Source organism: Naegleria lovaniensis, assembly GCF_003324165.1.
Source record: "Naegleria lovaniensis strain ATCC 30569 chromosome Unknown tig018, whole genome shotgun sequence".
In the NCBI taxonomy this organism is placed as follows: domain Eukaryota; phylum Heterolobosea; class Eutetramitea; order Acrasida; family Naegleriidae; genus Naegleria; species Naegleria lovaniensis.
Genome location: NW_025407839.1, coordinates 599091 through 617321, shown reverse-complemented (window position 1 = coordinate 617321; position 18231 = coordinate 599091). Strand labels below are relative to the sequence as shown.

Sequence of the window (18231 nt, the reverse complement as noted above, 5' to 3'; positions counted from 1 at the left end):
CTAAGGTTTTTTTGGAGTTGCGGAATGTATGTTTCAAAAAAATGTTTCAAGGTCATTATGGCCCGGCTGGCTTGTTGCATCTTCTGTTTTCCGATGTTTCGTTGGTTTGGTTGATGATCTCAACCCAACTCATTGATATCACCTTTTTTATGTTTGTTTTACTTTGTAAATTTGTTTGCAAGATGCAAGTCCAGGAGTGTCCATATCCTTTTGTTTGTAGTGAATACTCAACATTGAATTTGGAATGGATACGAGCTGATGCATTGATGCCGACAAATAATTATGCAGCATTTTCTCATAGTTTGAGTGGAACGATGGTATTATCATTGATCTTGACGGTATTATATGTGATGATACAGGGAAGAGGAAAGAGATCGTTCCTGTCACTGTTCTCAATCATGTTCATGGGAGTTTTTTCTCACTGGTTACTAGATGTAGTCGTCCATCGTCCAGACATGAGTCTTTTCCCTCCTTTCACTCAAACATTGATTGGAATGGGAGCTTGGCATTATTGGTCAAGATTGTCCAATCTTCTCTTGGAATACTCATGTGTTTATATTGGACTTGCTGGAATCATTGCCACAAGAATTATGAACTCGGGCATGAAGGGAACTTCATGGAGCTTCTGGATTGCCTGTGGATTATTTACCATTGTTGCAACTGTGTTAAATTACGTAGCTCTCTATGATGATACGGCAAGGAAAATTGCTAGTACGGCTGTGGATCAAGCAGTGTTGCAACCAGATCATGCCACTCCTGTTTGTTTCTCCTACTTGATTTCAATTTCCATCTCATACTTTATGGACTCTTCACAGATGTCATTTGAGAAATCAACAGATGTGAAGATCAAAAGTAAATGATCATGAGGCTTATACCCGCCAATTTTCTACAATGTATAATTTTCATGTTAAGGCTTGTTGAGTTTCTCAAAACGTAAGGTCTCGTTTGTAATAGTTGAAAAAAATATCAACACTTCAAATACTTCTCGATTTAGCGCAGACTCAAGGATAAACGACCTTAAACTTAATTCTTCCAACTTGTAGTTGACTTGATCGCTTAACCATGTCAGACACAACTCAGGCTTGTACTCCTTTAAATCAGTACCATCATGATTCCATCATAACTCCAGAACAACCAGCGACCATGAGTAAGGCTTCACCTTGCCAATCAGACAAATCAACTCCCGTGGACTCTGCTCACGGCTCTTCACCTCATTCCACTCATGATGGCCAGAGCTGTAATCTTCAACATGATCAAGTTACTACTCCAATCAAGAAGAAAAGTCAAAGGCTTGCTATTTCTCCTTTCCAAAACACCGAGAGCAGTGATTTCAATCAAAATGAGTCTCATACCAAGCCTTGCACCAACAACAAATTGAAGGAACATTCTTCAAATAGCTCACCTCTCTTGTCTGATATTTCTCCTTCTTACTCTTCATTGGAAAGTGATGAAGCGGAATTGGACATGTTAGCCTTTACTTCTCCAATCGTAGATCCAAGAACCAATCACTTTGGAACCATTCGTGGAGGAGCTCGAATGGAAGATTGCACGTTGGAAGAGGTTGACGGTGCATTGAACCATTTACAACTTCCATCCAAAAACAATTCTTCTTCACCAGAAGGAACCTCCTCCCATGCTCTTGTTGATGAATTCACAGAGAGTGATCAATCGTCATTAACAACTAAAAGTGATGATATTTGTTTCACTCCAAGCCCACCCATGTTGAGAGAGCAACAAGCAATTCCTGAATGGAGAATTAAGGATGATAAGGAAGTAGCGTCTTCTCCTTCTGATCTGTTCTCTGCTTTTGGATCAACAAGAACTCCTGATAAAAGAAGAGTCTCCAAGATTTCACCTTCGTCTGGTACTTCTTATGGTACCATGAGCGCGAATTCGATCACTACACCAAACAAGTGCAAAGGAGCTTGGTTCAATACCGGTTCCAACAGGTCAACACCACAAGTATCAAGTTCAGACAAAAGTTTTCTGAGGTCGCCACTTTCCAAAGCTTGTGAAGAAGTGAAAACGATCAGTAGACCCATGCACGAACAATTTCCAATGGAGGTTAACAAGTTGCTTCACAAATGGACTCACTTACAAAGACATGCACCTCATGCACTCCACGTACACTGTGCTATTCTCAAGCAGAAAGCTCCTTGTCCTTCTCTAGTCACAAATGCTTCTTCATTCGATTTTGAATGCAAGTACAGACTCTTGAACCACGAGGGAGTTGTCTTGACGTCAATCGGAACAAGTAACAGCAGGGTTCGAGCAAGAAATATGGCTGCCACAAGCATGTTGATTCAGCTTTATCCAGAATTTCAGGGAGATGTGTTGCAAATCATGAAGCATTTGGATCAACAACTCAAAGAGAAGAATATTAATCTGAGAAAGATTATTACCGACGAGAATGATGTTGCACACCAAGAAGAGACATTCAAACTGATTGATGAAAAGGTCATTAAGGAAGGTTTCAACCCAACTTCTACTGTCTGCACTCGTAATGAATCTCCACATGGTGAAGGAACAAACAAATGCAGTGACACTACGAATTCACAATTGACTGCCCAAAGCCCATCCGAAAATCCTTACGGTAGAGTTGGACCATTTCCAATGTTTGACCAAGTTACTGGTCTTCCATTTCCTTTAGAGGAACCCATTAAGGTACTCAATGAAGTAATCCATTTGAAAGGTTTCAACTATCCAACATGTCGCCATAAGGAGTTTCCATCAAGCGAAGTGATCTCTGGCCAACCTGCACAACACGGCGAAGGTGAATTAGTTTTGAATCGTCTCCCTACCATTCATTCAATCATTATGGTTTTAGAAACTCACAAAGGAGTTTACTATTCGGAAGGAAAAGGATATGACGTTCGCCAAGCAAAGAGTGAATGCGCTTGGAAAATGCTAAACTATTTGTTCCCTTATCTCAATGGAAACTGGGCTCTCATTTTGAACCAAATCGAAAGATTACGGGAGCAAAAGAGAAAGGAAAAGTTGCAAAAGAGAGAATTTGGAGCTAAAAGAAAGCTTGACTTCTCCAACATGATGCCCACTGACGTAGGTTCATCTGGAGTATCAACTACTGGTCCTCCCCAAACATCAACTGGAGAAGGAAATGTGAATTTGGATGGAAAACTCAAGCAAACAAGTTCGAACTCAGCCACAGTGAGCGCACACAACCAAGTGCCTTCATGTAAGAGTTGTGCTGTCACATCCATTCCTGTCCCTCCTCAACCATTCAACAACAATGGATACCCCTTCTATTTCATTTCACCTGAGGGAATTCCATTGCAGACTCAACAACATTTTCCCCCCAACAACATGATGATGGTTCCGCCCATGTATTACCCACCCCCTCCATCTTCACAATTTTTCAATCCATACGTTCATCATCAGGTAATGAGTAGTACTCCTCACCATGCAAATGTGTATCATCATCCATTTGGGTTTTTGCCTCAACAACCTAGCTCGTATACTCCTCAACACGGACCATTCTGGTTTTCATATGGAGGATTTCAACAACAACCGCAACAACATTCACCAAACTTTGGATTTATCCAACCAAGTTCAAATGATACCAACAAGAAGAAGTAGTATCTTGAATGAGCCTTTTCCACTTCCTTCATTCCACACGCAAGCTCAATAAATCCCACAGTTCAACACTGCTGTCCGGTGACTGGTCAAACAGGCAGCCAAAGGCAAACTCGATTTTCAATGATCATTTACTGCTACTTGTTACTTTTTCTTTTCGATTTAGAAATAACTTCTTTTTCTTCAGGTGGAGGGTTACCAGATACCTTAAAACTTACAAACTCAAATACAACTGGCTCCCCTTCTTTTTTCTTTTTGGGCTTTGGGCCTGGCTTTTTTCGTTCTTTCACGGGCGTCAGTGTGGATGGTGCTTGTGAACTTTTTGTTGATTTTGAGTCAGTCTCTTTCGATGGAGTGGAACTTGCAACTGGTTCTATTTGGCTTGTCGTTGACTGTTGCTGCTGGGATGCATTGACAACGGTTGAGGCATTGCTGCTCGAAGGAGGTTCCATGGATCCTCCTTGCTGATCCAACATCAGGGAGGAAGGCACTTGAGGAATGGGTATATTGTTATTTCTTTCTGCCATTTTTCGTTTTTGATCTTCAATGGCAAGAATGGTCTTTTTGGTTGGTTTCATGAGAATGGCAGGAATAGTTAAATTCAAATTTTTGATTTTCAGTTGAGCAGATAATTTTCGTTTCGCCATAAGCTCACATTCCACATAGAGATGATATTCCATCCGTAAATTAATCGATCTTAAATAGCTTAATTGTTGCTTTTCTAATTGTACAGAAGGATGATATTCTCCTCGTGTGATACCTTGAATCAATTTTGTAGTATAGTTGGGTTGATTAAATAAAAGAGATGTTTGGTTGAAGAGTTGAGAAAGCGTTCTGGTGAGTATCTCAGGTTCGCTAGGTTTGGGAGTCACGGAGTTTTTAACAAGTGGTGAGGGAGAATTAGTTTGACCACTCGAGGAGATTGTAGACTTCTTGTGGCGTACTGACGATCCATTCATCAGCTGTTGCCATTCACGTAGCTCCTCTTCGCGTGATTCAGAAATATCAAAATGTTTCTTCTCGGTATGGTCTTTTTCATTTGATAACGTAGATGTTTCTGGATTCAAGGAATTGTCAGTAATAGTTTCGTTTTTCAACGATGAGGACATGCGATCGATCATGGTATGGTTGGTGGTGTTTGTGAAAAGGCATGGTGGTAAAAATTGTTTAAGGTACATTCGATGGTGTTCCTTCAATACATTATTCCATGTGTGCATGCTGAATATCGTTTTGAAAAGTTGGGGATTTTGTATGAGCTCAATAGGTATTAAACAATCATATCCGGAGATTGATACTGGCTCATAAATAGGATCATTTTCTTGTTTTGCAGTTTTCATTTCAATGTCATCATCCATGTCATTATCAACAGCGTCTTCAGAGAAAATATTGTGATGTTCATTTACCACATGCTCCAAGTAAGAGTTGGGCATAAAATTATTCGACTTGTCAGCTCCATTAATTTCTGATTCTTTAACAAAGCACCAAGGCAATCCGTAGATGTCATCTCGTAGTTTATCGTGGCTATAATTTTTAGAGAAAAATGGAGGATCTAATGAATGGCCAAGATAAATATAAATTCAAGTGTTCATAATCGTCGTTTAAACAAAACATACCTTCAATCTTTTTCAATGATTTTGATGCCTGAAATTCGTATCGATCCATGATAAATAGTCTTTCATCGTCTTCAGTTGCGTAAATGTTGGTGTCTTTTTGCTTTTTTTCTAGAGTTGATTTTGGTAAGATTGTTGCTAATGAAGCGCTAGATGTAGCCTCTTTCATTGGAGTGGTGCTAGCAGTAGACGTAACTGGAGGTGTGACCACTGCAGCTGTTTTTGTTTTTTTCTTCTTGGGTGTGGTTGTTGTAGAATCACCTTCGGCCGATTTAGATTTTGCCTTTCGTTTCTTTTTTGCAGGAGATGGCTCTTTTTCTACGTTGGTGCCATCCTGATCTTTGGTTGCAGCTGCTGCCTCTTTATCTTTTTTTCTAGTGTATTTTCTTTTGGGTTTGGGTGTAGATGTGGCTGTTGTGGTTGTTGCTGTTGCTGATGGAGTTGTTGCAGTATTTGTTGTAGTTGTGGATAAAGGTGTTGTTGAGGTTGGCTTTATATCGGCAACCTTCTTTGATTTTTCTGCAACTTTTTCATCTGTTTTTGTTGACAATTCCACAGGCTGTGTGGAATCTTTTTCTTTTTTCTTTGTTTTCCTTTTCTTTTCGGGCTTCTCATCTATTTTCTTGCCTTCCTTTTTTTCGGAAGGTTTTTCAGTCATCGCTGCTGCTGGTGGTGGTGGAGGTGGTACCATTGAGTTTGTCTTCTTTTTCGTTGTTGAAGTCTCCTTCTTCAATGTCTTTTTCTTTGGCTTCTTTTTCTTTTTAAGTTTTTCCGAAGATGTTGATGATGATGATTCATACGAGTCATCATTTGACGACTCAGAATCTCCACTACTGCTACCGCTATCAGAATCACTCGAATTGCTACTATAGCTTAGCATGTCATCTTCCGAATCATAGGCTTGTTTTGATGAAGTAGGAAAAGGAGGCATTGAATTCAACGAAGCATTGGACATGGCAATAAACGGCTGTTGACTCACTGGTTTGGAAGACATCAATGGAGTAATTCCTTTCAATGAAGCCGAATGCAATGGAATAAAAGATGTTGCAAAAAACGGGGTAGATGTTTCCGGTTCCTTCTTTTTAGGGCCTCTTTTTGCTGTTGTAGAAGACGATCCTGCAGTAGTACTACCTCCAGTAGTTTTTGTGGAAGAAGAAGCAGTCTTTGTAGTTATCGTATTGCTAGGAATATTGGCTGTTGTTGTAGTTGTGGATAAATTCCGTGCTGATCCATTATTGGTCATCATGGTTGGAGAAAATGTTGCTGGTGATGTTCCGCCGGAGGATGATGATGCACCTGAAGTATTATGATTTATCACTGATGATCCGGGATTTGCTGTCGTGGGCGGTTTGACAACATTCCTCCAAACAAAACTCATTTTTTTGTAATCTGAAAAAAGTTTTTGCTTAAGAATGGTGAATCATGTTTTAGCCTCGACAATGGCCATATCTCAGAAATGTTGAACAGAAAATTGAACGTATATTAAAAGCTCATTTCCTGCTTTTAAGGCTGTCTAGAGATAGACTTGGATGTAATTGGAAAATAAGCAATAATGAGCTTGATTTTTCTTATTTCACAATCGTTATTGATGGTTCTACCTTGTTGACACTCAAAAGATAACACAACAACACAGAGTATAACGTCACTGTTTGTGGTTCTTCAATTTTCGTATTCGTTATTTCTAAATACAGTGAGCCGTTGAACGTTTCGAATGCGAGTTTTTCTAAATCTCGCTTCAACATTTTTCTCTTGTCATGCAGATCAGTTTTAGTTCCAACCACAATTATTTCTGAGAATCAATGATGAGTATGCAAGAAAATTGAAAGATGACTTACCTGCTCCATCTGGTGCGTGTTTGAGTGTTTCTTGAACATATTGTTCCAACCAGTTATTCTGGTCCGCCAAATCGATCATAAAATAAATAACTCTTGCACCTCGATAGAACGCTGAGGTGATTGATCGAAATCGTTCAGGTCCACACTGATCCCACATTTGAAGTTTGATTTTACTAGTGTTCCCCAAAACGAACATTCGCATCCCAAAATCCACACCAATAGTAGGATCGGCATGGTGTGAGCTTGGTGTATCTTGCAAAGATGCTTTTAAAAAGGAAGTTTTTCCTGCTCCATAATTGCCTGACTCCCAATTAGAATCACCATTGGCTCATTGAGAACTAATTCAGAAAAACATACCAGCTAGCAATGATTTGAACAGAAAATCAAATTCTTGCGTATACGATGTTGACTTTGGTACTGTTTTTTCGTTGGACGGATTCTTGGTTGTTTGAGTCGAAGTGGAACTACTGGTGCTCTTATTACCTCCAAATAACGATGACATATAATCCAAAACTCCTTTGAAAATTCCACCACCTCCGCTATTACTGGTTTTGACTGTATCTGAGCTGATGTTAACTTTGGTTGTCGTGGTATGGATTTGAATTCCTTCTCTCACATCACTGAAATTTGAAAAATGTTGTTTCAAAATAGAGAGCTCGGTGTCCAACCATGAAGGATTGCACTCAACTACTCTGTCATCATTATTTATGCGATGAATAAGTTTTTGTAACTGAACGGCATAATCAAACACACATTTTCTAAGCATGTGTTTCACAAATCTCTGACCGTGTGTTTTGGTGTAAAAGTCTGTCATAGAGGTAATTTCAAATTGATCATCGGCTTGTTTGGAATGATCATAAATTCCAGTAATGATGGCTTTATACTGTTCTTTCACGATCGGAAAGACTACTTCATCTCTCCAATATTTACAAACTTTTGCAGCCGAAAAAATCAATTCAACCGAATTCAAATATCCAACAATAACACCCACAAGCTCATCAGGCAATTTCTGAAATATATTTTCAGAATGATCAGCTACTAGTTTAACAATCGTACACATTTTTTTGGCCATAAGAAAGAACAAGCTGTTGGTGCTTAGGCGTAGCGTTGAGCTCATGAGAGCTTCTGTTACAAAAACTCATTTCTTTTAATTGGGTGAATGACGTGGTCGATCAAGCACAATGAGGTAATTTAATTAACCAGGATCGAAGGATTAGATTGCTCCGGCGACTATTTTCGATCTTTCTATCCGTCAATCCAATCCAATCCCAAAATCCAGTCTATTTAAATTTCCTCAATGAAATGACAAGAGCTATTGTGCGAGCTCAACAAATATCTCAACAACACCGAATACAACACTACAGTTTGTGGTTCTTCAATTTTCGTATTCGTTATTTCTAAATACAGTGCGCCATTGAACGTTCCGAATGCGAATTTTTCTAAATCTCGCCTCAACATTTGTCTCTTGTCATGCAGATCACTTTTAGTTCCAACCACAATTATTTCAGCTTCAGGATGAGCTCGTTCACAAATATGTCCAGCTTTTTGCTCCAACCACTCATTCTGGTCTGTCAAATCAATGAGAAAATATATTACGGATGAGTTTCGATAATAGTAACCTTGTGTGCTTAGCTGATATCGCTCAGGTCCGTACTGATCCCACATTTGAAGCTTGATTTTACATGAATCTCCCAACATAAATGTTCTCAATCCAAACTGTATACCAATACTTAAACAAGGGTCTGTTAAGTTTGATGGAGTGTCATATAAGGACGCCTGTAAAAACGATGTTTTACCCGCTCGCAAAGTACCTGTTTTCCGTAAATTGATGAAAACACAAACAAGGTTATTTCCATTCAATGTAAGAAATGGTAAAAACATACCATCCAGCAATGACTTGAACAGAAAATCATTTGTTTTTGATTGTGGTTTTGAGATTTCATTGGGGTCTTCATATGTAGCCCTAGATTGCACCATGGAAGTTGAATTGTTGACACCAAATAACGATGATATATAATCCCATGCCCCTCTAAAAATTCCGCCATTGTTGGTGCTGGTTGACGTATCATAGCTCGATACTGAACGTTTTTTGATAGAGTTGAACAGAATTCCTTCTTCTTTCACATCACTAAAATTGGAAAAATATTGTTTCAAAATTGAGAGTTCAGTGTCCAACCATGAAGGGTTGCATTCAACTACTCTGTCATCTTTGTTATCATGGTTGGAATAGTGAATAACTTGTTGTAATTGAATGGCGTGTTCAAGCACACGTTTTCGGAGCATGTGCTTCACAAATCGCTGACCTTGCTTTTTAGTATAAAAATCCATCATAGAGGTAACCTCAAATTCTATTTGATGACCATATATCCCAGCCACTACAGTTTTATACTGTTCTTTTACGACCGGAAAAACGATTTCATCTCTCCAATGTTTACAAATTTTTGACACTGAAAAAATTAATTCAACAGAATTCAAATATCCAATGATCATTCCAATAATTTCATCAGGTACTTTCTGAAATATATTTTCAGAATCACGAATATCACATAGTTCCGTGTGTTGTTGGATTTCATTAAATTCTGAAAATGATTCATCAGATGTTGCACACAAAAATCTTTCATGCATTTTTTAATTTGTGAGCGACACCAATTTTCCCACAAAGTTTAGCGTTGGTCATTAAAGAAATCCAATATCGGCTCTGTAATATCTTTTGAATATAGATCCTCATTGTTGATAAATCCATGTGCAAATTGTTCCCACATTTTCACTGTCAATTTGTTCGGATTTTCAAAATTCACAGCTCTTGCAAATTCCAATCCTTCGTCTCTCAACGCATCGTATTCAGCCGTCCACAGAAATCCATGTGGGATAATTAAGCCATGTATGAAATCTTTGGTATCGATTCTTTTTGAAATACCATCGGATCAACCAAAATCGTTCTCACAATCGCTTGAACCGATAGATGACCACCTGCACTATCTCCCGATATTGTAAATTGATTTAAATTAGCATTATAATTCTCCAGATTCCAATGTTTACCAATCCACATCAATGCATTCAAATTATCATTCAAACAAGCTGGAAAGACATGTTCTAGAGTTCTCCGACAACCCACACTCACCACAACAAAGCCTTTTTCAGCAATAGGTCTACAAACAGTATCAAACAGATCCAAATTTCCCATCATAAATCCTCCTCCATGAATAAACTGAATCACTGGATAGCCTCCTTCTCGGAATGATTTCGGCTGATAAATTCTCAAAGCATACGAAGCATGGTTGTTCGTTCCTTTTTCTTTTAAAAACAATTCCTAAGAAGAGAGATCATAGGTGAGAAGTAAGGTAGTTTCTCTCAATGATGAAGGAGTTGGAGTTTGTTTCAATAAATAGGTTTCAGCAAAATCTCGAATACCTGCTGGATGGGTCTTGAGAATAAGTTTCACCAAAGAACTGTGCGCAATCCGAGAGAGACGCACACCCTTAAAACGTAGGCAGGACATGATGAGCTAAAGCCGCTACTACTACCACAACAAGGAGAAAGCTCCACAGAACAACTCTACTCATGTGAAAGTTGTGATGAAGTTTTTTTGTGAAACGCCAACTGTCAGATGATGGCCTATTGTTAATTCGACTTGTCAGGTCCGTGTTCTCAACCAGAATAAAGTCCTTCTTCAAAATCAATTCATCTACTCAGAAGAACAATGAACAGTGTTGTGCATGCAGCTCAACAAAAAAAATGTCACAAATTCCTTTGGATCACCCATGGTCATCATTTATTCCATCACCACCACCTCCAGTCGTCAACACCAATCCGTTTCGAACGGATTCCATTCCTAATGGTCCGATCAAAGACAAAATTCAACAATTTCAAATGGAGCATGACTTGGATCGTGACATCAACGAGTCCACCTCCGATTCCGTTTCTTCTTCCTGTTGTCTGTTTTTACAACTTCTCCCATCTGAAATTCAAGTTCATATCGCTACCTATCTTTCAGTGAAAGATATATTTCATTTGGCTCTCACTCATCGAAAGCTTGTCAAACTCTTCTTCAATCAAACACCAAAACGAGTTCAATTTCTTTCATTATTTCGAGAAATTAAAGTTGATCAAGATTTTATGTGGAACGGAAATACTGAACTGAGATCCTTGAATCAAATGATCACGACTAAAGAAATGGCTTCTGAATATCATAAAGATGAATTGGATGATACGTTTAGAATGGTTCAACAACTCATTTGGAAATTTCACGTGTGTCGTTATTTCCCTCGATTCGAATATTCTGCTGTGAACATTCAGAATTGGATGCATGTGTTGAGAAGACGAGTGGCTCACTTGAAATTACATTCGCCACATTTATTGCCACTCTTTGAACATGAAGAGAAAATTCGAAAAACACAACAGTTTCGAAAGCAATTATTGAAGAATGAATTATCATCGTTCAATTCGAACCATGACATTCCACCACCACCACTTGTTTCTTACAATCCTTTTTACAATGAGGTTCAAGAATTTGATGGAGTCAATCCATTCGAAATTGATAGTGTTGAAAATTGTGAATGGATTTACAAGTGTCCTTTAGATTTCTTTCAACTCGACACAAACAAACCATACGATCCATACAGTTCAGAGACACAAAAATTTTGTACACAATGTTCCAAAACAGTGTACAAAGTAAATACCGTTGAAGAATTAGAATTTCATGCAAAAGAGGGACATTGTGTGGCGTTTATGAGACCAATACCGCTCTTACCACCCTTAATGGGAGTGCCAATGCCTTTCAATCCATCTGAGCCTCCACCATTTGTGTTGATTCCAAATACAGGAGAAAACATTCCACCTCCTCCATTCTCAGGTGTTCTAGGGGAAGGGACAAGTATAGGATCGTCAACAACAAATGGTACTACATCAAACACAAATTCTGAAGGGGAGATTCCTCCACCACCTCCTTCTTTGTAGAATTTAATAGAATTGACAATTTTAATGGATTGCAATGTGTCAAAGCCTTAATAAGAAGTTGTGTTGAGAGAGATTTTCGGATACAATTAATTAAAAAAATACGCCAACTTTGAAACGGCTTGAACGAATTATCGGAATAATTCGTTATTTTACTATTTGAACGAAATTAAATCATCATCAACGTAATAACAATGGTAAAGAAAGAAGAAACAACGAGTACTACTACATCATCATCCGCCAATAATGATCCGAATACTCTTTTTAACTGCGACGAAGAAACATTGCGGGACAAGTTACATCAATATAAAGTTGTGGATTTAAAAGAACAATTAAAAAAGATGGGACTGGGAAAGGGTATTTCGGGACTTAGGAAAGAAGAATTAATTGGGAAGATTGTGAATAATCGTTTTTTATTACCCTCGCTACCACCAAACCACGACACTACAACATCGACTACTCCTTCACAATTAGTGAAGAGAAAACATGAACAGGATGAAGAAGACGTGAAAACTCCTATCAAGGCATCGTCTTCACAAGCTGGTACTCTTTTTGCATCACCATCATCTCTCATTAATTCACCATTTGCATCTTTGAATGTTTCAACTCCGAGTAGCAGCACTGGTATGGTGTCATCTTCGACATCAGCCACACAAGAAAGCGTCACATCTCCAAAAAAGAAGGTAAAACTTACGGAAGAAAAACGAAAGGCAAGATTTGTCTCCAAGCCAAGCATTGCAACAAAAGAAAGAATTGCAAGAGCCTTGACACAAAGACTGTATTTAATTGAGAGAAAAAATAGAGTTGATAACCTTGAGGAAGAGTTTGTGGTATTGGGATCCACCGGAAACGTCTACAATGTCAATATTTGTGAAGTGCCCAGTTGCTCTTGTCCGGATTTCGAAAAGGGCAATCTCTGTAAGCATATCGTAAGTGTGACACTTGGAATTATTTTGAAAACATTTTAATCGTTATATTCTGTTTATGAACTCCATTATTTTCATGGCCTTATTTGGTAATGATTATATAACGTTCGTTTATTCTATTAAGCTGTTTGTATTTTTAAGAGTTCTTCGTGTGAATCAGAACTCACATTGCGTTTATCAAAAAGCCCTTCTTCATTCAGAGCTGGAGTCCATATTCAAAGATGCTCCTCCAATCCCTACTTCTGTTCAAGCCAGTGAACGCGTTGTCAAAGAATACAAACATTTAACAGGCGAAGCTGAAGGTGAAAGTGTGCAAGAATCTACAACAACGAAACAAAAACCTCTTCATGATGCACATTGTCCAATTTGTTATGAAGCATTCAGTGGATCTGAGAAAACCGACTTTTGCAAAGTGTGTGGAAATAACATTCACGAAGATTGTATCAAAATGTGGAAGGGATTCAATCCTTCATTTCCATGTCCAGTGTGTCGAGCTCCACAGCTTGGAAAGGCATCTGCAAATAAGAAAGTTGTGGAAAATGAAGGATATGCGAATCTTGCTGATTTCCAATCAGGAATGACCAGAGAACGAGAATATTATCATTCATCGAGATGGTATTCAAGAAGAAGATATTATGACGATGACGATGATGATTATGACGAAGATGATGATTATTATGGATCTACTTTTGAATAATTGAAAAATATTTGACTAAGCGAGATCTCATTGTGGACACGATTTTGTCATTCCCTAAGGCCGTGATTCAACTCATGTTTTGAAAAAAGATTTCACTTGTACGAATCCTGGCTCTCAATTCAGTAAGGTCCATCAACATTAATCTTAGTCTTGATAGGTTAGAGTTGGATCTCTTTTGACTTTTCCCTTTCTTGACAAATAAAAATGGATACATTTTTGTGCAATAATGTCAATGCTGTTTCATTACAATACTTTAAAATATATCCAGAATTCCTTCTTTGATTCATTTCTTTACAGTAACTCCAATAGTACAGACTGGCTAGAAACTGAAACTGCTGGGCGGTAATCCACATCAGGAATATTATCAACAGCAAGTTGTAGTCCCTTTCTATTCACATTAATACATAAGGATCGATACGAATAAACCACCTCCACGACATCTCCAGAACTCAATGGTTTTGAAAATGACTTTTCTTTTCCATTCAAAGAAATATGTCCTGTTAGATAGACAATGCCATACCCATTACCATTGGCTCCAATCCAATCATTTTGAGTTTGTTTGGAATTCACAATTCCAATAATAAGACCCCAAGAATTCTGTTCTTTGACAAAGTCATGAATTTTCACCCTGAACGAAAAATTTCTAGGATTGAATGTTCCACCTTTGGTGATTGGATAGAGTTCCCAAGTATCGTCTAAATCGTACAGATCGAGTATTTCGTGTCCAGAATATTCGAATATCCATCCCGATGGTCCACAAGTCCATTCTTTTTTCACTTCTCCCAATTGTTGGATATTCTTTTTCACTTGTTCCAAAGTGATCTTATCCAAGTCGATGACAATATTCTTAAGTGAGCGAATATCTGTCTTGTTGACTTGTTCTACAAGATTTTCGTGATTTGAGATTGTTTTCTTCAATACAGAGATTTTCTTTTCTAATAATATATTTCCGCTCATTTGGGAAAGGTTACTGAACTGGTTCAGTAATTCTTTGAATTCACTTTCTTGATTGAGAATTGATTGGATTACTTGAATACCATCCTTGCATTCTTTTTCTATCTGTTGAATCAACTCCTCTCTTCTCTTCAACAGCAAGTCTCTCAACATTTCAATTTGACAAGTGACATAACGAACCAATTCCTGTTGTTTGTTCTCAATGAGCTTCCACTCTTTTAGCAAATCTTCATTGGCAATGGAACAAATTTCCTTCATCCACTTCTCTCTCTCTTTAGTAAATTCCGCTAATTGACGTTTCACAATCTCTCGTTCTTCTTCCACAATTTTTGAAATTAAGAAACTGTTGTGTCCATTGTGTTCATCAATGCCACACACGGAACAAATTAATGTTTCGCAACTTCTACAAAAACAATTGATCGGAATGTTGTGGAGTTTGCACATGGGCTCTGATTGTTGTTGTTGTTGAAGAGATGATTGAAGAATAATTTGATGGTTTTTATATTTTCTTGAATGCGCTTTGAAATGATATTCGCACAAGTGACGCACACAAGTTTGGCACAAGTGAGTGGCGTTACTTTCAAACTCTTCTTCTTGACAATCCAGACAACAGTGTAGGAACATCTTTCGTATTTTTTTGTACAATTCTTTGCGAAATTAAGAGTGACACAGAGCACGCGTAACTCCAGCTAAAATTTGCAGGCCGTGTGTCATTTTAATTTTGTAAAGAATTATGAATTCCGATTGGGTATGCCTTACAACAGGATCTTTCAACTCGTAAGCGTTCCAGAGGGTTTAAAAGAAAAACTGAGTTGGTCATTGGATCAAACTGGAATGCAACCAAGGTTGACCAACAAAAAAAATGGGACAACGAAAAACCAAGCATGTTCATCAATCGGAAGAATTTCAAAATTCTAATAAAATATTATTGATTGGGCGAAGAGGTATTGGAAAAAGTACTTTATGCCGTTCATTAAACAAGTTCCGAGTCGAGAATGGCAATGATCCACTTTGTTCTTGTGAAGATTTTCAATCACGTCTCGATAATGCTTGTGATCGTATCATTCAAAGATTATTTCAAATATTAATGGATGATGAAATTCAGTTGATTTGTAAAAACACGGCTTTTGAAGGTAGGCATGATTTGAAAGATCATCTCTTCGATCATGATAGGCAGAAATTTACGAGCGATCATTTTGTAGAGCTTTGGAATAAGAATAACAGATTAATGAGAGAGTATTTGTACACCAATTTGATTGATCCATATGGTGAATTTGAAAATGTGGATCTCTTTTATCATCTCATGACATTGAAACAAGAATTTGATCCTTTTCAAATAATCTCACCTCCAAGTGCAGGTATCATTGAACATCAATATTCAATAATGCCCAACAATTCACATGTTAAGATTTTGGATGTTGGAGTCGATAGAAATGAACGAAGACAGATTACTCCTTGTCTCAACAATGATGTTGTGGTAGTATTTATGGCATCACTTCCTGAATTTCTGAATACAAATTTTTATTATGATGAAGGATTGGACTGTATGAGAGAAAGTTTGGAATTTTATTCACAATTTCTTCAAAGAGCTAATTTAGTAGCAAAATTACGAACCGTTCTTTTATTGACAAAACCTGACTTGTTTATGAAAAAGTGTAATCAATGTTTTGGGAGCGAACTGCCCTATACACGACCAACAGCAAATGACATTCGTACAGAGTTGAAGAATATTGGAACATTGAGGAATTGGCCACGCATCATTGTCAACTCAATCGTTTCAGAATATTGCAACATTTTTAACAAACATTATCAAGGGAAATTTGAATATCATATTGTGAATACTTTGAACCAAGACGAAGTACTTGAAGTGATGAAAGTAATTTTAGCAGGACCTTCAGAAAGACATTACATTTCTCCGTGTCTGTTCGCAACACAGGCCGAAGCACGCTTATTCATGAACATTAATTGTTTTAATGATGTGACATTCAAATTTATTGAGGAATTTTCATTGAATTAATTCAATGATAATGACAACACATGTTAGATCTATCAAATTTGCCTTAAAGAGCGACTTTAGAACCACGGTTGCATATATATCAATATTTATTTAACAAACTCAATTATTAGCATTTCTAAATGGTTGTTCATCCACATGATCACCTTCTTCCTTCTCAACTGGATCCTCCAATTTCACCATATCTTTCTTTGCTCTATTTCTCATAAAACGGACAACGGCAACAATACCTGCTGCAACACCGAGCACCAACATACATCCAGCAATACAAATCACTAAAATCACAGCCCATTGAGATGGAGTCAACCAAAAGATCAATACCTCGTCCTCAAGAATGGTAACCTCTTTAGAATCCAAAACTTTTCCATCAAAAGAAGCGACCACTGAAAAGGTACCAACAACGTCCGAACAATTACACGAGACAACACCTTCTCCATGTAAAGTATTTGGAGGTGAACATGAAATGGCATTTCCTTTTGCTCCGTGTTCTTCATAATTGGCAGTAATCTTAAATTTCGACCAGTCCAAAACCTCAGTAACGACTCCATCATTGTCAAAAACGATATATCCAACAGTGAATGGTTCCAATGGAGAGAGGTGGTCTGTTTTCAATTGTAGATTAATACGTCCTTTCGTTGCCATTTGATACACTTGAATGCTTGAATCCAAATCTTGCCAAGAACCGTAAACGGATGGACTGGGTGTGTATTTGAGTTTCATTTGCATGGGACCAACACTGGTTGGTGTGTATTGAATGGATCCAACACCGGCCCTAATACTTCCGGTTTGAAGTGAATTGACACTTGTCATGGAAACGACTCCTTCCTGCCAGGTGTCAACATCTTGATACTTGTTTAAAAAACTGAATGCAAAGGTCGAAGGATATCCCACATAATGTCTTGAAAATTGTCGTGTAGAGGAAGTTTGCACTCTCATCACATTGGCTGGAGAAATGACACATGACAATTGAACATTGAATCTCAACAAGGCATTGGTAATCAAATTATTACTTTTCACCATCATGTAAGCACCGACTGAATCTGGAAAGGGTCGATACGATGGTTTTCCATCAGAGACACAACTTGCATATTGATCCTGATTTGGACTACTCTTATACTTGGAATATGAAAATGGTTGTGAATTGAGTGCTTTATCCTTATTGGCAGAATCGACGAGGAAGTATTGAAAACCACTCGAATCTGCCGCTTGAATATTCACCAATCCAATGCCAGCTGTTTGTTGTCCACTACATTCAATGGATGCCAAAACGGTCCAACGATTGGCAGAGATTGTTTTCGGACATGGACTCTCTCCATTACATCCACAGTTGGGACATGAACATGATTGTCGAGTGTTTGTTGTTGTCGTCATGTTGACTGGAGAAGAAGGAATTTCGAAATTTTGTAACATGGAAGAAGTTGGAGTTCGAATGACAAAGTCCACATATTGATCAATTGGAAGGTTTGTCGTTGACATTACGATGGTTGTCATCATGACGAGGAGGATGAAGAAAAGGCTGGTCCTTGCGAAAAGAGAGCCTTTTCCTACGTGATGATTGGAAGAGGAGAATGGTGTAGACATGATGAGACACTTGAATTTTTTTTGTGTGAATTTTGAATTTCTGCGGTTGGCTCTCATTTGGTTTTGT

At 38.0% G+C, this 18231-nt stretch overlaps 9 protein-coding genes across 9 annotated transcripts; 4 read left to right on the top strand and 5 right to left on the bottom strand.

The window, feature by feature from the left end:
• Positions 1–182: 182 nt before the first annotated feature.
• On the top strand, positions 183–3597 carry C9374_003207 (uncharacterized protein; the record flags this gene model as incomplete). Its single annotated transcript, XM_044692710.1, has 2 exons — positions 183–852; positions 1070–3597. The coding sequence occupies 2 exons, from the start codon at positions 183–185 to the stop codon at positions 3595–3597; spliced, it is 3198 nt and encodes a 1065-aa protein (XP_044550051.1).
• Positions 3598–3731: 134 nt separating this feature from the next.
• C9374_003206 (uncharacterized protein) lies at positions 3732–6582 on the bottom strand (the record flags this gene model as incomplete). The annotated part of the gene is made up of 2 exons (XM_044692709.1): positions 3732–5143; positions 5208–6582. The coding sequence occupies 2 exons, from the start codon at positions 6580–6582 to the stop codon at positions 3732–3734; spliced, it is 2787 nt and encodes a 928-aa protein (XP_044550050.1).
• Positions 6583–6772: 190 nt separating this feature from the next.
• Positions 6773–8099, bottom strand: C9374_003205 (uncharacterized protein; the record flags this gene model as incomplete). The annotated part of the gene is made up of 3 exons (XM_044692708.1): positions 6773–6993; positions 7040–7339; positions 7397–8099. 3 exons carry the CDS (start codon positions 8097–8099, stop codon positions 6773–6775), a joined length of 1224 nt encoding a protein of 407 aa, XP_044550049.1.
• Positions 8100–8323: 224 nt separating this feature from the next.
• Positions 8324–9664, bottom strand: C9374_003204 (uncharacterized protein; the record flags this gene model as incomplete). Its single annotated transcript, XM_044692707.1, has 2 exons — positions 8324–8850; positions 8923–9664. The coding sequence occupies 2 exons, from the start codon at positions 9662–9664 to the stop codon at positions 8324–8326; spliced, it is 1269 nt and encodes a 422-aa protein (XP_044550048.1).
• Positions 9665–10774: 1110 nt separating this feature from the next.
• On the top strand, positions 10775–11995 carry C9374_003203 (uncharacterized protein; the record flags this gene model as incomplete). The annotated part of the gene is made up of 1 exon (XM_044692706.1): positions 10775–11995. The coding sequence occupies one exon, from the start codon at positions 10775–10777 to the stop codon at positions 11993–11995; it is 1221 nt and encodes a 406-aa protein (XP_044550047.1).
• A 191-nt stretch (positions 11996–12186) lies between these two features.
• C9374_003202 (uncharacterized protein) lies at positions 12187–13615 on the top strand (the record flags this gene model as incomplete). Its single annotated transcript, XM_044692705.1, has 2 exons — positions 12187–12921; positions 13043–13615. The coding sequence occupies 2 exons, from the start codon at positions 12187–12189 to the stop codon at positions 13613–13615; spliced, it is 1308 nt and encodes a 435-aa protein (XP_044550046.1).
• A 291-nt stretch (positions 13616–13906) lies between these two features.
• C9374_003201 (uncharacterized protein) lies at positions 13907–15193 on the bottom strand (the record flags this gene model as incomplete). The annotated part of the gene is made up of 1 exon (XM_044692704.1): positions 13907–15193. One exon carries the CDS (start codon positions 15191–15193, stop codon positions 13907–13909), a length of 1287 nt encoding a protein of 428 aa, XP_044550045.1.
• A 238-nt stretch (positions 15194–15431) lies between these two features.
• On the top strand, positions 15432–16586 carry C9374_003200 (uncharacterized protein; the record flags this gene model as incomplete). The annotated part of the gene is made up of 1 exon (XM_044692703.1): positions 15432–16586. One exon carries the CDS (start codon positions 15432–15434, stop codon positions 16584–16586), a length of 1155 nt encoding a protein of 384 aa, XP_044550044.1.
• Positions 16587–16685: 99 nt separating this feature from the next.
• C9374_003199 (uncharacterized protein) lies at positions 16686–18059 on the bottom strand (the record flags this gene model as incomplete). Its single annotated transcript, XM_044692700.1, has 1 exon — positions 16686–18059. One exon carries the CDS (start codon positions 18057–18059, stop codon positions 16686–16688), a length of 1374 nt encoding a protein of 457 aa, XP_044550043.1.
• Positions 18060–18231: the final 172 nt, after the last annotated feature.